This window comes from Macrobrachium rosenbergii, chromosome 23 (assembly GCF_040412425.1).
Source record: "Macrobrachium rosenbergii isolate ZJJX-2024 chromosome 23, ASM4041242v1, whole genome shotgun sequence".
Lineage (NCBI taxonomy): Eukaryota > Metazoa > Arthropoda > Malacostraca > Decapoda > Palaemonidae > Macrobrachium > Macrobrachium rosenbergii.
Genome location: NC_089763.1, coordinates 46,186,422 through 46,204,241, shown reverse-complemented (window position 1 = coordinate 46,204,241; position 17,820 = coordinate 46,186,422). Strand labels below are relative to the sequence as shown.

Genomic DNA, 17,820 nt, shown 5'->3' with positions numbered 1-17,820 from the left:
CGACAGGACTTCAAGGATTTGTCCTGGAAACCTCATCCTCATCACGGAGCATCGTCCATTGCACACACCTGTGCCTTGGATGCTCTGCATAAACTGGTATCCCCGACCCATGCATAAACTGGTCCAGCAGACCCAGACCTGTCCGAGAGAGAGAGAGAGAGAGAGAGAGAGAGAGAGAGAGAGAGAGAGAGAGAGAGAGAGAGAGAGAGAGAGAGAGAGAGAGAGAGAGAGAGAGAGAGAGAGAGAGAGACTCCACCTCTGGAACTCTGACAACTTGATGAGGTTTCCACAACCTGTGCCTTGGCTGTGCGGAGGACAGGGTCCTGTGATGGCAATGCTAACTGTAGAGTCCTTACGCCCAACAGAGCATGGAGGAGGTCCCCTGTTCAATATTCTTCATGCCTAGGCAGTCCCCGGTTAACGGCGGGCTCGTTTAACAGCGATTTGGTTTTATGGCGCTTGTCTAGTGACGAAAATCTGCAATTTTCGGCGCCGAAAAATCGCCGATTTCTGCTTATCGGCGCTGATAATTGGGTATTGGAGCTGATACATACCTAACAGAGGCACCGATGACCAATAATCGGCACTTTTCGGCGCCGATAACCTCCGAAAATCACTGATTTTCGGTTAGCCGTGATTTTCGGTTATCTTCACACCCTCAGAAACGGAACCCCGCCAATAACCGGGGACTGCCTGTATATGCCTTGGCCTCGAAGAAGATTCCAGCACATCATTGGGACAGCCCCATGCTCTTGTGTGAGCAGGCCTACTCTCCTCGGGGTAGCTTGTTCACGGGATCGTGTACGCTCTCCCAGGGACAACCCTCATTCATCTTCGCATGACGGGAGTTCTCCCAGACACGTGTATCGACTGTCACTGTGGGTTGACAGGCGTTTATGGCCTTCCTCTCCTACCGAGACTTTGGCCTCTGGCAGGTCCGCAAAAGGTGCTAGGCCCCACTCACCTGTTCTTTCAACTGGGAGCCATGGGACAGACAGGGCTCAGGTTGGTGATCAGGATTTGGCTTCCCATCACAGCCCTTTGTACACCCCCAGTTCGGTCCTAGGATCGGAATGGATGTATGCATGGGTGTCGGGGAGGGAACATGGGGGTTCAGAGGAGGGTCTCTCACCTGCAGAAAGAACGACTCGAGAGGACCACGACTTGGAAGGGCTGGAAGGTCCTTTCAAGGATGTGGACACCCCTGAGCTGCAGAGGTCCTACTTTGAGATTGTCAAACTGGTTCGTCAGTACAACAATCTCAGGGAAGAGACTGTGGCTTCTGATGAGCTCATTCTTTTGGGCCTCGAAGCACTGATCAGAGTCCGCAAGAAATCCTCACCTCCGATAAAGTTGCCAAGGTCGAAGCTTGCCAAGTCAGTCCTGGGCCAGGTGAGTTGTCTCGTCTCTGGGAGGGAGAACTCGCTTCGGGCCAGCCACTTGTTCAAGTTGTTTCCTCCACCCCTCCCTCGTCAGAAGAAATTCTACAAGCCCTGGGAGAGGTCAATTCCGACAGCACAGGTTGACCTGGACTTAGTTCGTTTTGGTTCAGGTCTGTTAGAGCAGCTCAGTGAGAAGGACATCTCTGTCTCGCATCAGGAGTCAGCGACTTTGGAAACGACTGCCATGGCAGCGTTTCAATCAGTCTCTTGGCTGGACCATAGGTCCACCACCATAGCTAATGTTGTCACTTCGTCGCATACCAGCGAAGATGTAGTTAACCTTATCAGACTGCTCCTGTCTGGAGGTAAGGCGATCACCTACCTGTCCCACCAGACAGCTAACCTTTGGGCAAACGTGATGCTTAAAAGGAGAGATGCAGTTCCTCCCGAGTTTCAAAGTTTGTTAGTCCTGAGCCGGTCTTTACCCTGAGGAATGGACCGTTGCTGGGTTGAATGAGTGCAGTGGCAAAGATCTCCAGGCCCTCGCATGCCACTGCACCCCGACCTTCGGGTGTGGCTGGCCCTTCCTCTCTGGTCATAGGAAACCCCAGAATCCTAAGGTCCTTCTTAGGAACACCCTGCCTCCTTCTGCCCCTGTCAGGTAGGGTGCAAACCAGCATCCCTTTTGGTCCTTCTGCCCCTGTCAGGAAGGGTGCAAACCAGCATCCCTTTTGGTCCTCTGCCCAGCCAGGTAGAGGAGGTAAGGGGAAGAAGAAGGGGAGGAGGATGCTAGGGGTGGCGTTCCCCTCCACATGCTGCCACAGGGGTGTTTGAGCCAGTGGGCTACATGGCAGTGACATGGAGCGGAGACCTGGGTAGTGAATGTCCTTCAAGTGGGCTATTTACTTTCCTTCAAGTTTCTTCCGCCTCTCACCAGTCCAGTCCATCTACAGATGTACGTCCCCGGCTTTCCAAAGGACTTCGTTCTTTGGGATGAGGTGAAGACAAAGCTGAAGGAGGACACTTTGGAAGTTGTGACAGATCGATCTTCTGGCTTTTACAACAGGATCTTTCTCATAGGGAAAGTATCAGGGATGATGGAGACCGGTCATAGACCTGTCTGCCCTGAACCGGTTCATTTGCCAGGCTCGGTTCAAGATGGAAACGATACGTTGAGTGCTCGCGGCCATCAGGGAATCTGACTACACGCTTTTGTTGGATCTGCAGGATGTGTATTTTCAGATACCCATCCATCAGTCCTGCAAGTACCTCCTCTTTATCCTCAACGGGATTGTGTATCAATTCAGGCTGCTTTGTTTCGGGCTTTCAACCACTCCCCAGGTGTTCACGCTAGTGTTCACCCTTGTGTTGACATGGGCCCATTTGCACAAGATATATCTTTTAAGGCGTCTCAACGATTAGGTTGTCCAGGTGAACTCTCGTTCAAAGTTGCTCCAGGACAGAGATCGCCTTCTCAAGTTTTGTCACAACTTAGGCATTGGGGTAAATCTCGAGAAGTCAGACCTCATACCCAAGCAGAGGATAACATACCTGGGCATGCTGATAGATACGGCAGCAGTGAAAGTTTCCAGAATCTGGAAAAACTAGATGCCGAAATAGCTCCAGGACTCGTGCAGAAAAGTGTGCTACTAGAAACAGCGCACATAGTGAGAAAAATGATGGACTCCTAAGGAGGCAGGATGCAACCTGGAACCCCACACTATAAAAACCACCCAGTCGAATGGGATGACTGTTATAGACCAAAAAAAAAAAAAATAATAATAATAGTGATAAGATAACTGTAATTATAAAATTCATATGTGATATATATTTTAATCAAACAAATATCCTTCCTTCATCTTTTGTAAGAAGTTTGAAGGCAAAGCTGTCAGACATGTCGATTTAACATGACAAAAGGGAGTGTTGCTGATTAGCGGGTCAAAGGTTTCTCTCTCTCTCTCTCTCTCTCTCTCTCTCTCTCTCTCTCTCTCTCTCTCTCTCTCTCTCTCTCTCTCTCTCTCTCTCTCTCTCTCTTAGCACAACCTACGTATTACTGTTTCTGTGTATGTCTTTAACTGTACAGTAGATAATTTTAAATTGATCTTATTTTACCTGTACCACTTGCAAACTGTAAATGCGCCATTCTAAAACATAGAGACATAGAGCATTTCAGAACAAAGAGAAAGAGACAGAATAAAGAAGTTTTTAAAAATGAGGTGGAGAAGATTTCTAAAAATAGATCGGTGGAATGGTGAAAGAGAGAAAAAGGATACTAATCTTCACACTCCTATATTTTTACGTCAACCATTTATTTCTTTTTTTAAGGGTAATGTATTAAGCTAACTTTTTAAAAGTTAGTTTAATACTGAATTTCCATCTTTTGATGTCTAACATAAGAATAATCTCTCTCTCTCTCTCTCTCTCTCTCTCTCTCTCTCTCTCTCTCTCTCTCTCTCTCTCTCTCTCTCTTTGTTTCCGTAATAATTCATTAATAATTTAACTTGATATTTTAAGTAAGAACAATCTCTCTCTCTCTCTCTCTCTCTCTCTCTCTCTCTCTCTCTCTCTCTCTCTCTCTCTCTCTCTCTCTCTCTCTCTCTCTCTCTCTCTCTCTCTCTCTCTTAGTTAGCGCTCACACATTTTTACAACTTATTACTGTATTTCTCTGTATGTCTTGTACAGTAGATAGTTTAAATTGATCTAATTTTACCTGTACAGTCTACGAAGTGTAAATGTGCTAGTGTGGTAAATACGTTTTAAAACAGAGACATAATAACTAAGAGTTGTATTAGTCAAAAGAAAAAACACTGTTCATGAAAAAGCATTTCAGAACAAAGAAGGAGGGACGCAGAATAAAGAAGTTGAGAAGACTTTCAAAAATAGATCAGTCAGAAGGGGAGGGAGACAGAAATTCTCTTCCATATCTCTATTTTTATGTCAACCATTTATTTCTTTTTTAAGGGTAATGTATTAAGCTAACTTTTAAATGAAATTACAGTAACTCTAATTTCATTTAAAAGTTAGCTTAATAATTTGTGAGCATGATTAGGGTCATATTTTTGTTGAAACTTTAGAAATAAGGATTTATTAGAATTTTTAGAGACTGTGCCAGACTTACGTGAAAATTCGCCCTGTGTAAGGGGTTCTGGAACCTAACCTCACATAAGTTCGGGGTATGACAGTACGTCAACAAGCAAGGAGGACTAGTGTCTCTTCGGCTTCATCAGTTGAAAGTGCAGGTGCATGAGTAAGCAGTAGCACACTCAGTGGAGTTGTCAGCCAGATAAATCCCAGGCAAGAGGAATGTAGTGGCAAACAAACTCAGCTGTCAGGGTCAAGTGATAGGGACAGAATGGTCCTTACTCCCAGATGTCATGGAGATATTGTTGGAACTTTGGGGACGTCCAGTGATAGACTTCTTTGCAACCAGGCACAAGAAGAAGTTGCCGGTGTTGTCCTGTATTCCCAGACCTTTGGGCTGCAGCGGGGGACGCCTTTTAGCATCCTTGGGACAATCTTGACACTTATGCATTTCCCCCGTTGTTTCTTATTCATCAGGTGATCAACAGGGTAATGATCACCATGAATCTCAGAATGGCCCTGGTGGCTCCCAAATGGCCACATGACAAATGGCACCTGGACCTGCTAGCTATACTGTCCAAGGCACAGAGAGAAATTCCTCCCTGGCACAACCTCCTTTGCCAACCCCACATAGAGAGGTTCCACCAGTTCGTAGAGTCCCTATCCCTTCACAGTTGGAGACTATCCAGCATCTGCAAGTGAGAGGCTTGTCTCACCAAGCAGCATCAGAGATGTATGGATATCTTTGGAAATCCTCTGCAGACGTCTATCAGGGGAAAGGGCCCATCTGTGGTTGGCATTGTGGAATGGGTTTCTCTCCGGTCAGAGCTACTATTCAGCAGGCAGCAGACTTTCTCGTTTTCCTTCGCCGAGAGAAGCACCACTCTGTTTCAGCAGTTAAGGGCTACAGAGCCTGCCTGGGCCTAGTCCTATGTTTAAAGGACATAGATCTCTCTTCCTCATGGGAGATCTCCATGCTGATGAGAAGCTTCGAAGTCTTACCCTCCCATGGAACTTAGGCCCTTGAGTGGGATGTGTCTTGTGTCCTTCGAAGCCTGACTTGTGAAACTTATGAGCCTCTATGAGGGTCGTCCGACAGGGATCTGACCCTTAAGACTGTATTTCTGCTTGGTCTGGCATTGGCGAAGAGAGTAGGTGAACTCCATGGTCTTTCTTGTAATGTTAAACACTCAAGGGGATGGGGATCTGTTTTGCTCGAATTTGTCCTGGGATTTGTAGCGAAGACTCAGAACCCATCAGTCCCTGACGTTAGATTCGAGTCCTTCTCAATCCCCTCCCAGAGGACTTTGTGGGTAATGAACCGGAAGAGATGCTACTTTGTCCAGTTAGAATGCTGCTGTGCCATCTTAAGAAGACTTGACAGGTTATGCGAGGGTGTCGACGACTTTTTGTTAGCACTGGCAAGACCAAGAAAGAGGTGTCCAAGAGCAAAATCTCTTTCTCACGTCTCTTCTGGCTTCGTGAGACTATAAAGTGGGCATAATCTGTTAAAAGGAAGAGGATTTGGGTACGTTCCGGCCCAGAGCCTATGAAGTCAGGGGCATTCCTCTGTCCCTCGCATTCAGGAAGAATCAGTTGGTACATCGGGTGCTGAAAGCAGGAATGTTGTCACGCCAGATGACATTGACCTCTTTTACAGGGGGGACATATCCTTGGGTCCTTTGATGGCTGCTCAACAAGTTGTGTAGCTCATCCAGTTCCCCTAGCAGAACAGGTAGCATCTGGTCTTAGATCTACGGTTGTAGAAGTAAGAGCGAGTGTGTGTGACTGGCCCTCTCCTTTCCCTTTCTCGTACCTCTCCTCTTCTGGCGGCTAGAGGATAGATTTTCAAGCCGTCATGTGCGGGATGGGCCAGATGCAAGTGAGTGATCAGCCTTTCTATTTTCTCCCATTGATATAATCCAATAGAAGCAAGTCCAGCCCTCTCTCTAGCAAGGGGAGAGAGGGATTGGCAATAAAACTAAAAACTAACCTGTTAATTTAGCTTTATTGTCTCCAACATAGTGTTCTGTCAAGCATTTTTCGAAATAATGTTGCTTCCAAACCCATTACTTTTGAAAAACCCGGAAGAGTGACAGTTGAGCACACAATTGTTTCCTGATCAGAGGCATGGGACTACTTCCTTTGCTCGACATTGCATGACAAGGAAGTCCTAGGTGAGGTGAACCTCCAGTCGGATATGAAGCTTACTCAGATCCTCCCACCAATCTGTGAATCTTCCTATGTAAAGACCGATGGTTTGTAGTCATGTAGGAATAAATGACAAATTTTGGAAGTAATTTGTATTTTTCCAAACATACAAACCTGAGGTCTTTTCTTACACTGCCCACCTCTAGCCACCCCTCATTCTGATATCTGGGCTATTAGGCAAGTGGATTCTACACAACCTTGTTGTGTAGAATAGCCCACTCCACCTTGCACTGAAGGTATTCCCTATGTAAAGACCTCTGGTTTGTATGGTAGGAAAAGTACAAATTACCTCCAAAACTTGTCATATGATGTATAACTGAAAAAACTTTTACATTACATTGATTTTTGCACTGTAGCCAAGCCTTATTTACATTATTCATTATTGTAATACAGCATGTAACATTTTATATATTTCGTGAAATATGAGAGAAATGGAGCAAGATCAAGAAAAACTCGGAAGAGTATGCTGTATGTGTCATACTTGGTAATATGTAGTATTATTCATTACCTCATGATTTTGAGCAACTGGTTTTTTGTTAATACCAAATGCCTTTATTACTGACCACAAGTTGACATTTATTTGGTAACTCCCAGCAAATCAGTCATATGTAGGGTCCTTATCACCACTGAATTATAACATGTCTGTTCAATTAATTTTCCTCTGCACTCAATGATGTTACAAGGGATGATGATGCTCACATTTTTATAGATATTGAGAATATATGATGAAATTTAGGATTTTATATTTCACTTTATTATTATAGAAATATTTTGTATGTTGAATATTACATTTGATATTGCTTTGGACATTCCCATCCTCTCACACTTCTTGTATATGTACAGTATCTTTTATTTTTTGTACAATGCTGAATAACCTTTTGACTTCAGTTCTTGGATTTTGGACATACTGTATATAGCAAACACACATCTGCGGTAAATTTTCAGATGATAATTTGGGAGATAGGGTAATATTGAACTTCATTTTCATCTTCTACCCCCCTTTTTTTTTAATCTTATGATTTCAGTAACTACCATATCTTGTGGAACATCCATCATCATAAACGTTTTGTGTTTGGTTTTCCCTTTTGGTGTTAAATGAGTTCTCTCCATTTTTGTCTCCTTTGTTTTTTCTGCATGAACTTTGAGGTCTAGATCTTGAGCTATCCTCATTTTTCCAAATGTTTCTTGGGTATTCTTACAGGTGTTTTTCCTACTGCTCTCATAAATACTTTATTGACCAACAATTCTTTAACCCTTCCCATCATATTTCCAAACCATAACCTTTTCTGTTAACCTCTCGATACCAGACCTTCAGGTAGGTGGTTTATGGACAGAGGAGGACTGTCAGAAGAATATTGATCTTTAAAACTTAGGTGGTTTTTAGTGCATTTTGTATATTTGTGACACTGGAATATTGAAACAGGAGGATAATGTGTGACATCATCATCTCCCTAGCATCCTTAAGAAATTAAGGATGGATTCATTCTAAGGATCTTAGCCACCTAGCAGCTGAGATCTTTAAGTGGGCAGATGCACACAGGATCATAATTGTCTTGAATAACATTCAAGGTCATTGGATTGTCAGAGTAGAGCCACTAAACAGAATACTGTAATAATGTGTTTAAAAGACCAGCAGAGTCATATCAGAATGGCCCATCAGTGTACGCAAGGATGCTCTTGTTTTGCTCCTTCAGTTGGACCCGGTAGCACTGGCCATGGATGTGATGTTCCAGTTATGGGACAAATTTGAAGTTCTGTGCTTTTCTCCCTTCAGCTGATCTGCCAAATTCTAATTAAGTTCAGGGCCTCAAAGAATGCCCCATGATCATCAGCAAGAGTGGTTTCTGGACTTTTTGGATCTGGATAAAATTATTCTTAGGTTCCCTGATAGGTGATAGACCCAATGTTGTTACTACTCTTATGGTATGGCCCTTCAATTCATTATCCTTGGAGGTTGGTTTCCTGCTTTATTTTGTGAGAGCTGTAACTATACATGTGGAGGGCAAGGAATTATGCCTTTCTAATCCAGGCCCTTCCTGAGCACAGTTATGAATAAGACCTCAGTTACTAGTACCATGATTTCCTTTTTCTTGTGGCTCATGCAGGTCATTTATAAGCAGGTCATTTATAGAGCTTATGCATGTGTGTTGAAGGAGGAGTTTGCTCAACTATGGATGAAGGTCCATGAGACCTGAGCTATGTCAGCCTCATAATTTGGAGCTTCCAGACATAATGATGAGAAGAGGAATGGGGGAGGTACCATTCCACTTTCTCCTGCTATGCTATAAAAAAGTAACACAAATTTTGTAGAAGTATTCTCTTTGGATATTGTGCTTACTTTGGCGCAATAAACTTATGATAGCATTTTCTTTGTAGCATGTGGTTTCTGGTTAACTGAGGCCAATGATCCTTACCAGTGCCTTTTGTATTGTAAGTAAGGTCTTCCACCAGGCATCCAGAGTTGAAGACCTGCTTGGATGAGAACTGTGAGAATGGAGGTTGAAGATGAAAGGAAATTTTTTGAAGAAAAAGCACAGGAAAGACATGAGTGGTCGAATTTCAGGCCCTTTCTGTCACATGGCATAGGTGGTGGTGATGATGATGATGATGATATCGTCTCTTGGATATCACTGTTATTGTAGTAAAATTGTATAAAGTTGTTGTTGACAGCACTGCTACATACCAGTCATGTTAACCTGTCACTTTCTTTGGCACCTTCAGTACGAATGAAGACAATTAAGCACTGCATTACGAGCGAGTATTTGGGCTGGTGGCTCCCATTTCCTCTGCTGTACAAACTGTTGCTTTTACTGGCCAGGCCCTTATCAACAACCTCTTCCAGTGCCCCATGCCAACCTCATGTCCTTCATCTCTTGGTGTTTTATAACCTGTCCTTATATTATTCCCAGGTATTTGTATCCTGTCTCATCTATGTGTTTGATGCTGTTCCAGTCTGGTAGCTTATCCCTTCAGTCCTTGTTACTTTGCCTTATTGTATGTTGACCAAGGTGCATTTTTCTATTCCAAACCCCATCCTGATGTCCCCAGATACAATTCTTACAGTCTGGATTAGGGTATCTATTTCCTTGGTGCTCTTACCATACAGCTTGATGCTGTCCATGAACATCAGATGGTTAATTCTGTTGCATTCTTCTTGAGTTGGTACCCAGCAGCCATCTTCTACAGTACTTTTGTCATGGGAATCATGGCTACTGTGAAGAGTAGTGGGGACAGTGAGTTGCCTTGAAAGATCCTTCTCCTGATGTTAACCTCTGCTAGTCTTATCCCAGAGCTTGTAAGTACTGCATTCCAGTTGCACATTGTATTTTTAAGGAAGCTGATGGTGTTTTCCTATGCCCCATATATTTTCAGGCATTCTATTAGCCACATGAGTGGTATCATGTCGAGGACTCTCTTGCAGTCTATCCATGCCATGCTTAGGTTGGTTCTCCTTCTCTCACTATTCTTCATTACCATTTTGTCTATTCTTCATTACCATTTTGTACCCCTACACTTCCTTCTGCAGCATTTCTGTTGGTGGGGGATGGTGTTTGTATCCTGTAAGTAGTTATATAGCCTTTCACTGATGATACCTGTTAGTAACTTTCCACATAATTGGTAGGCAGGTGATAGGCTTGTAGTTACACACTACATTTCCCTTGTTCTTGTCTTTCTGTGCTAAGGATGTCTCTCTGTGGTCATTCATTTGGGCGCATGGTGGTTTGTGATACAATGCTGGAGTTGTTCTGCTAGTCATGGGTGTAGGGCCTTGAAGTTTTTGAGCCAGTATCCATGGACTTCATCAGGACCTTGGGCTTTCCAGTTGGGCATTTTCTATAGTTGGTGCCTGACTATGTCTGTCGTGATCTCGGTGGATCTTTGTTTTATGCTCCCCATTTCTTGTGCCTTGATTTCTTGGAGCCATGTTGCGTGTTTGTTGTGTGATACCGGATTGCTTCATGTGTTTTCCCAGCGTCTCTTAGTTGGTTCGGCTTCAGGAATTTCATGGTGGTTGTTGTTCTCTGTTAGTTGGCTGTATAGTCTTTTCTGGTTGGTTCCAAAGAGTTTGTCCTGTTGGTATCCTGTATTCCTGTTCATGTACTGTTGGATCTTATGTGTTTTGGCGTGAAGCCCCTGTTTTATATCTTCTATTGTGTTGTTCAGTCCCTTCTCCTGGACCTCTCTTGCTTTCTTGCTTCTTAGCCTCTTTTATGCCATCTCTTTCAGTTTACTCAAGTTAGATATCATTGCCTTGATTTGTTTTTCCAGGTGCCTTTTCCAAGGTGGTTGCTGTTTTGGTTTTTGTTGGGTTGGCTGTTATGGTGGTGTTGGTGTTTGTATCCCCATGAGTTCTACTACTAGTCTTGCTCCTGCATATGCCAGGTTATTTTTTTCTGTGATACTGGTGGTGTGGATTAGTCTAATTATTTCATTAACTTGTTTTTTCTCCTTAGTTTCTTTGTGTTGTAGGCTTTCATGGAGGGGATCTTTGTTCTTTCTGTATCTGGCTTCATCCTTTGTCTGATCTTTTCCACCCATTCCAACTTCTCTGTTTACATCTTTAGGCTCACACAAAACAGATTACAGGTAGCACCAACAAAATCCACAAGTACACTACTCACTAGTCACAACAAAGAACATCAGTACAGACCCACAGCAATGCTGAACAACACCACAATTGAAACAAAAATCCTAGGAGTCACATACAACACTTCAGTGTCATTTGCTCCACATGTCAGTAACATCACCAAAATGCAGACCTAGACTAAATGCACTAAGATCACTAACAGGCACAACATTTGGACAACAAAAAGAAACGCTCATCACAGTATACAAACAATACATCTGCTCCATAATAAACTACGCCAGCCCAGCCTGGCACCCTGCCATATCCAACACACAACTAAACAAACTACAAATAATACAAAACACAGCTCTGAGAATCATCCTTGGCAGTACACAATCCACACCAATAGAACACTTACACGCTGAAACCAAGATTCTCACCATCAGGCAACACTTAGACATGAGAGGCACACAATTCTTGCATCGGTCATAAACAACACAAACAGCCCATGCTATTACCTTCACGACCACCCTCCAACACACAGGCAAATAGTGAATACACCACACAGACACTATACAGATATCTTGAATTCTATCACCACCCACAAACAGCACACAAAACAAAAAGCACATTCACCTCACCAGACAAGCACTTAATAACCTTCCCAACAACAAAATTAGGCACCCCCACCCAACATAAGCAGTACAGAAACACAGCTCTCAAGATTTGACTCGACTTCGCTGTGGTCATCACCAATCACTAAACACCTACAAACACCGCATAGACAACACCCAAACAGACATATGTCCACTCTGCCAAGTTAGTCCCCACACAATCACACATCTCTTAGTAGATTGCCCTAACTTGGCAGCCCTTAGACAACAACACAACATCCACACTACCACACAGTTATGGTCAGATTAAGCTGGTGTTTGTGCAGGCTTCCTGGCATAACAGAGTCTGGGAACCACAACAACAACAACAACAACATCTTTAGTGTTTCTTTGTGTGTCTTTGTTTGGTAGCTTGTCATTCCTGTCATTTTCTGTGTCATCGTATCTTAGTTCGTTTTCTTGTCCTTCGTTGCTGGGTGTTATTTCTCTTTCCAGTTCCTCTCTTTCTGTTGTGGAGAGCCAGTTCTTTTTCTTTATGTTCCTTACTTGGCCTGCCAGCCTCTCTTCTGTTTGAGGGGTGTTATTTCTCTCGTTCCAGATGTTGACCAGTCTTCTTTTGTATCCTCTTTTTGTCGGGTTGATTCTGATGTAGCGTCTCCATATTTCCTTATTTTCTTCTCTTGTCCATATCTTCTTCTGGTTTGCCTCTGTTGCTTGTCTCTGGTTCCTGGTTACAGTCATTGTGGTGGTCATTTGCTGGATGACAACCTCCAAGTACCTGACCGCCCTCCCCGTTGATTGGGTTGTATACGTGGCTGCCGGACAAAGTTCCTCTGTTGCCAGAGGTTTCATTTACGTCATTGTCGTTTATTCTTTAATTTCTTTCCATTATTGCTGAGTTTTGCTATTTAACCCATAGCAGGACCTCGCCCCATCGAGAATAGGTACCCATTTACAGCTGAGTAGACTGAGGAAATTATGGTAAAGATCCTTTCCTAAGGAATCAACACTGAGGAGAGCGGTCACCCATCCAATGACTGACCAGTCCATCGATGCGCTAAACCAATCTGCCATGGTGCCCATTATTATTATTATTATTATTATTATTATTATTATTATTATTATTATTATTATTATTATTATTATTATTATTATTATTCAGAATATAAATCCCAGTTCAAATGGAACAAGCCTACATGGGCCATTTACTTGAAATTCAAGCTTCCATAGAATATGGTGTTCATTTGAAAGAAGTAAAGAAGATACAAAAGAGATTAGTTATTAGAAAAGGAAAAAAGATAAATTAATAAATAGACAAAAATATAAATAAAAGAGTAAAATGGAGGGTGAATTGTTTTAGGGTAGTAATGTAATGTATTGTATCATTGCTTGAATTTTAGCGGTTCTAATGTCACAATATCGTTAGGAAGATTGTTCCACAGTCCAATGGTATGATGAATGAAAGACCTCTGGAACTGAGAGGATTGACAGCGTGGCACATTTACTGCATATTGATGCTGCTAGTCAGTAAATCTGGTCGCTCTCAGCAGGAAATGAGGATTAGGGATCAATTGTGAGTGTGAAATGTCTCTTCTTAAATACCACATATGAAAAATTACCAAACAAGAGACCATCCATTGATGGTCCAAGTCATAACTGTTAGGAAGCAGAAACCTATCACCACATACCACTATCTACAAGAGATAGATCTCTGGCAGAAGCAGACATCCACGCCAAAGAACAGTGCAGTATTCTAGTAAAGGAAGGATTAATGACCTGAAACAGGTTGCATTGATTTTATCATTATTATAAATATATAGGCTTTATGTATAATGGCTAACTTCTATGTGGCACTTGCTGACACTTTCATCAGATGTTTCTCTAAAGTAAGATGTAAGTCAAAAGTTACACCAAGTATACTAGTCACTTGAAGGCAAGGATTGGTTGGAAAATCAGTAAGAGATATACTAATCTGTAGCATTTTTGATTTATTGGAGTTCAGCTGCATACCACATGGACCACACCATTTCTCAAAAGTGGAGACTTTACTACTACACCATCAAGTGTTGTATCATTTGCATACTGGACAACCATGTTTTCTAAGCCCACAACCCTGTTTCTTGTATGCACTAAAAATGACAGGTGACCAAGAGCACTAATTTGTGGAACACCAGACATAATAGGTCTTGTTTAGTAAAGATCCATCATCAGCAATTTGCTGCTGCCTACCTGTAAGGACATCTTGGAGTAATCTTAAAACATATCCATCAGTCCACTAACTACAAGATTCTGAAGTTTAATGATAAGTGCCTTATGATTTACTAAATCAAAAGCAGCACTAAAATCTATTTAAATTACTCCACACCAAAACCTTTATCAAGGTTCTCTTGCTGATGGCATGTCAAGCCTAAAAGAGCATCACAGGTACCCAACTACTTCCTGTATGCATATTGACATTAGCTAACAGTTCTTTGGACCCACACACGTGTATAATGGCTTAAATTTTTAAAGTTTTTCTGCAACTTTTGAGACTACAGTATAGGGAGAATAGAAATTGGTCTGCGCCTACTACAGTCATCAGATAAGCCACTCTTTGGAACAGCTCTGTATTACTGTACTAAGCTTGTGCTCATCAGCAAAGATACTGCATTGACATAAAATCTATAGAATCTACTAATCTTGGGAGACAACACAATAGAAACCTTTTTAAAAGACAAAGGGAAGAAATCATAAGGATCATCTTCACCCCAGCCCCGTGGGAGGGTAGTGGCTTCAGAGCACCTCACAGGGTGCACTGTAGACATTACTAAAGGTTTTTGGCAGCACCCCTTCAGCCCCTAGCTGCAACCCCTTTCATTCCTTGTACTGTACCTCCATTCATATTATCTTTCTTCCATCTTGCTATCCATCCTCTCCTAACAATTATTTCATAGTGCTACTGCGAGCTTTTCCTCCTGTTACATCTTTCAAACCTGCCTACTCGCAGTTTCCTGTCCAGTGCTGAATTACCTCATAGGTCCCAGTGCTTGGCGTTTGGCCTAGACTCTATATTCCATTCCATTCCATTCTTCACCCCAGCCATCAAGATTATCAAGAATTTTCTTAACATCCCTAGAGTGAAATACATATTTTGTAAGAATAGGTTCTAGATGATAAGTGTTGGGGAGATGTATATCCTCAGCTGATTGTTTAGCTTCAGAAGCTCGATAAAGCAGTTCAGCCATTTCCTTAGGCCAGTAACCAATCTACCATCATCACTTGTTAGTGGTGGGATGGAAGATGAGCCTGACCCAAAGATAGAAGATGCCTATTGTCCACCACAGATGAGGCCGAGTAATTGCTTTGTTTCCACTTTAAGGAACCATTGTAATTCATCTCGGCTATATGGTAAATTCTATTCATGGCATGGCAAAATTTAACAAAAATGGTGTAGCTTCCATGTGAACAATTTCATCTCCATGTGTTGAATTTGGTCTGTTTGTCATGGTAAGCCCATTTATGTACTTGTATCTTCAAACCATGGCTGGTCTTTTGTCCTGATCTTGATGACCTTTTTAAGGACATACCTTACTAAAATAGACATCAGATTCATTCAACTTCCTCTTTAGGTTTGGATCAGATATAGCATCTGAAATATCAAGTGCCTGACAAGTTTCAACAATGGGATCCTAGTTGGCTCTAGATTTCAGCCAGACTGGTTTTGCAATGGTGGCACTAGGAATATACTGATAGACAGATATGTCCATCCGAATGACACAATGGTTCGAAGTGTCCATATACTCACAGGCCTTGGACTTGATGATAACTGAACAACTGTGAACATGTCCAATCTAACAGAAATATGCAAAGGTTCCTCGATTGGCTGGAAAACTTGAGAGTAGACTGGCTATGTTGATTAGTGGACTTCGAATGAAGCCAGAATGAAGCCATTGGCTGTGCTTTGCATTTCAGTCTCCACAAATATATAGCAAATGAAGCTTTTGAATCCTCTCCAAGAGACAGTCATATATAGAATCATCAGGGTGTATTTGGATTGTGGTAAAGAGCACATAAATAAATGTAGAACTTAGTAAAAATCTTAAAAGAAAGAACTTCATGGTAACTACACTCGTTTTTCTGACAGTAAATAGGTCTTCCAGACCTAGTGTATACAGCCTTACCTTGTGCGTGTGGGATGTTATGATGATAAATGAATTAAAGCTGTCAAACCTTTGACTTGTTAATACTTACAAGTGTCATTGGATAAAATCATCACATCATAGCTGGATGCACAATTGTGGAGATCAAGAAAATTTGACTTTAAGCCTCAAATATTTGAGTAAAGCACTGTAGTCTGAAGTTTTTCTTACGGTAATGAGTAGCAGGCCCAGGTTTAATTTCTGTGTCTCTCAAAAGAATTAAAATAAACAGCATGAAATTGGAAGCAAATCTAATAAATGTGTTCAAAACAACAACAATAACATAGTAAAAATCAGTAGAAAAAAATGAAAACCAAGAACAAAAGTAGAGTATTTGTCAATTTACAATATTTACATTATAAGGTTTGTAACACTGACCATGTCATTAAAAAAGTGCCAGAAGCAACTGATTAACAAGGCAAAAAAGAAACCTGCCAGGTCTGCCACATCAGCTGGGGGAGGGCAACGTTTGCTCTCTCAGCCTGTTCTAGACACTTTTTGGAAAAACAGGAAAGTAGAAAAAAAAAGGAAAAATACCTGATTGTACCCTCAAGCAGGGAATAGGGTCCTGTTTGGATGCATCCACCTTGTGGACCTCAAGTCCTCTTCTTTGTGGCTCCCTTCTGTCTCGTCTTCTCTGAAGTAGCAATTCAGGCATCCTGTGAATAGTGGATTAGTAGTTTTTATTACACAAAAACTTTTTAGAAACCATGTACTGTATAGTAAACATTTATGTCCCTCCTTTGATCCCTGCACTCATTCAATCATCAAAAAGAATACAACGGAGTGATTGGAGAGTGGAGCTTTATAATAAAATGAATCATGTTCAGCAACTGTAATCCTTGGGTTTGGCAAAATTCCAGTACTGCTTCTTCCTTTTTGATTTCACTTTCCTTAAAACCAGCTCTGTCCATCCCTTTGTGGTCATTTAGGTCTCCTTTCAGTACCCCATCTGATTCTTTCACTGCACCTGATGTCCTTTTTCAAAACCCCTTCTTTTCTTCTTTGTCTGCAGTAACAGCAGTATTTAATTTATATTTTAATTTATAATTTGTCATTTACAGATCTGGACTTGGGGCTGCTTATCTTCGAGGGATATTCTATGCTGTTGGTGGCCGTAATATTTTATCTAATGGGAACTATCATGATAGTAATTGGGTGGACACATTCAATCCAATGACTAATACATGGGAACAAAGGGCTCTGATGAACGAGGCACGTAATCGTTTAGGAGTAGCAGTGCTAGATGGTCAGGTGTATGCAGTGGGAGGATCTAATGGTCCCAGATGCCATAATAGTGTTGAAAAGTATGATCCTGATGATGACAAGTGGACTTTAGTGCAGCCAATGGCTAAAGCAAGAATGGGAGTAGGTGTTGTAGTTGTTAATAGACTGATGTATGCTGTTGGAGGTTATAATGGAGAAAACCGTTTGAATTCGGTGGAATGTTACCACCCAGAAAACAATAAGTGGACATACGTGTCTCCCATGAGAATTCCTCGTAGTGGTGCTGGAGTTTGTTGTGTAGGAAACTGTATATTTGTGATTGGAGGTTATGATGGGCAGCACCAGTTGTGTTCAGTTGAAAAATATAATATTGAAACTGATGTATGGACCTCAGTACCACCAATTCGGACACCACGCTCAGCCATGACAGTGTCAGTCTGGGATGGGAAAATATTTGTTATGGGTAAGTATTACCAAGTTATCTTAAAATGATAACTTTTCAGTAATACTATTCGGTTCAATAACTGTAACTTTACTTCTGTGGCCTAGTTTTGGATTTT

At 42.0% G+C, this 17,820-nt stretch overlaps 1 protein-coding gene across 10 annotated transcripts in view; it reads left to right on the top strand.

Moving 5' to 3' along the window:
- Keap1 (kelch like ECH associated protein 1) overlaps positions 1-17,820 on the top strand; it is a 79,753-nt gene that overhangs the window by 55,650 nt on the left and 6,283 nt on the right. For all 10 annotated transcript variants that reach the window (XM_067125883.1, XM_067125882.1, XM_067125878.1 and 7 more), the window contains one exon: positions 17,098-17,723. In XM_067125883.1, coding sequence (XP_066981984.1) covers positions 17,098-17,723 — 626 coding nt within the window. The remainder of the gene's footprint in view (positions 1-17,097; positions 17,724-17,820) is intronic.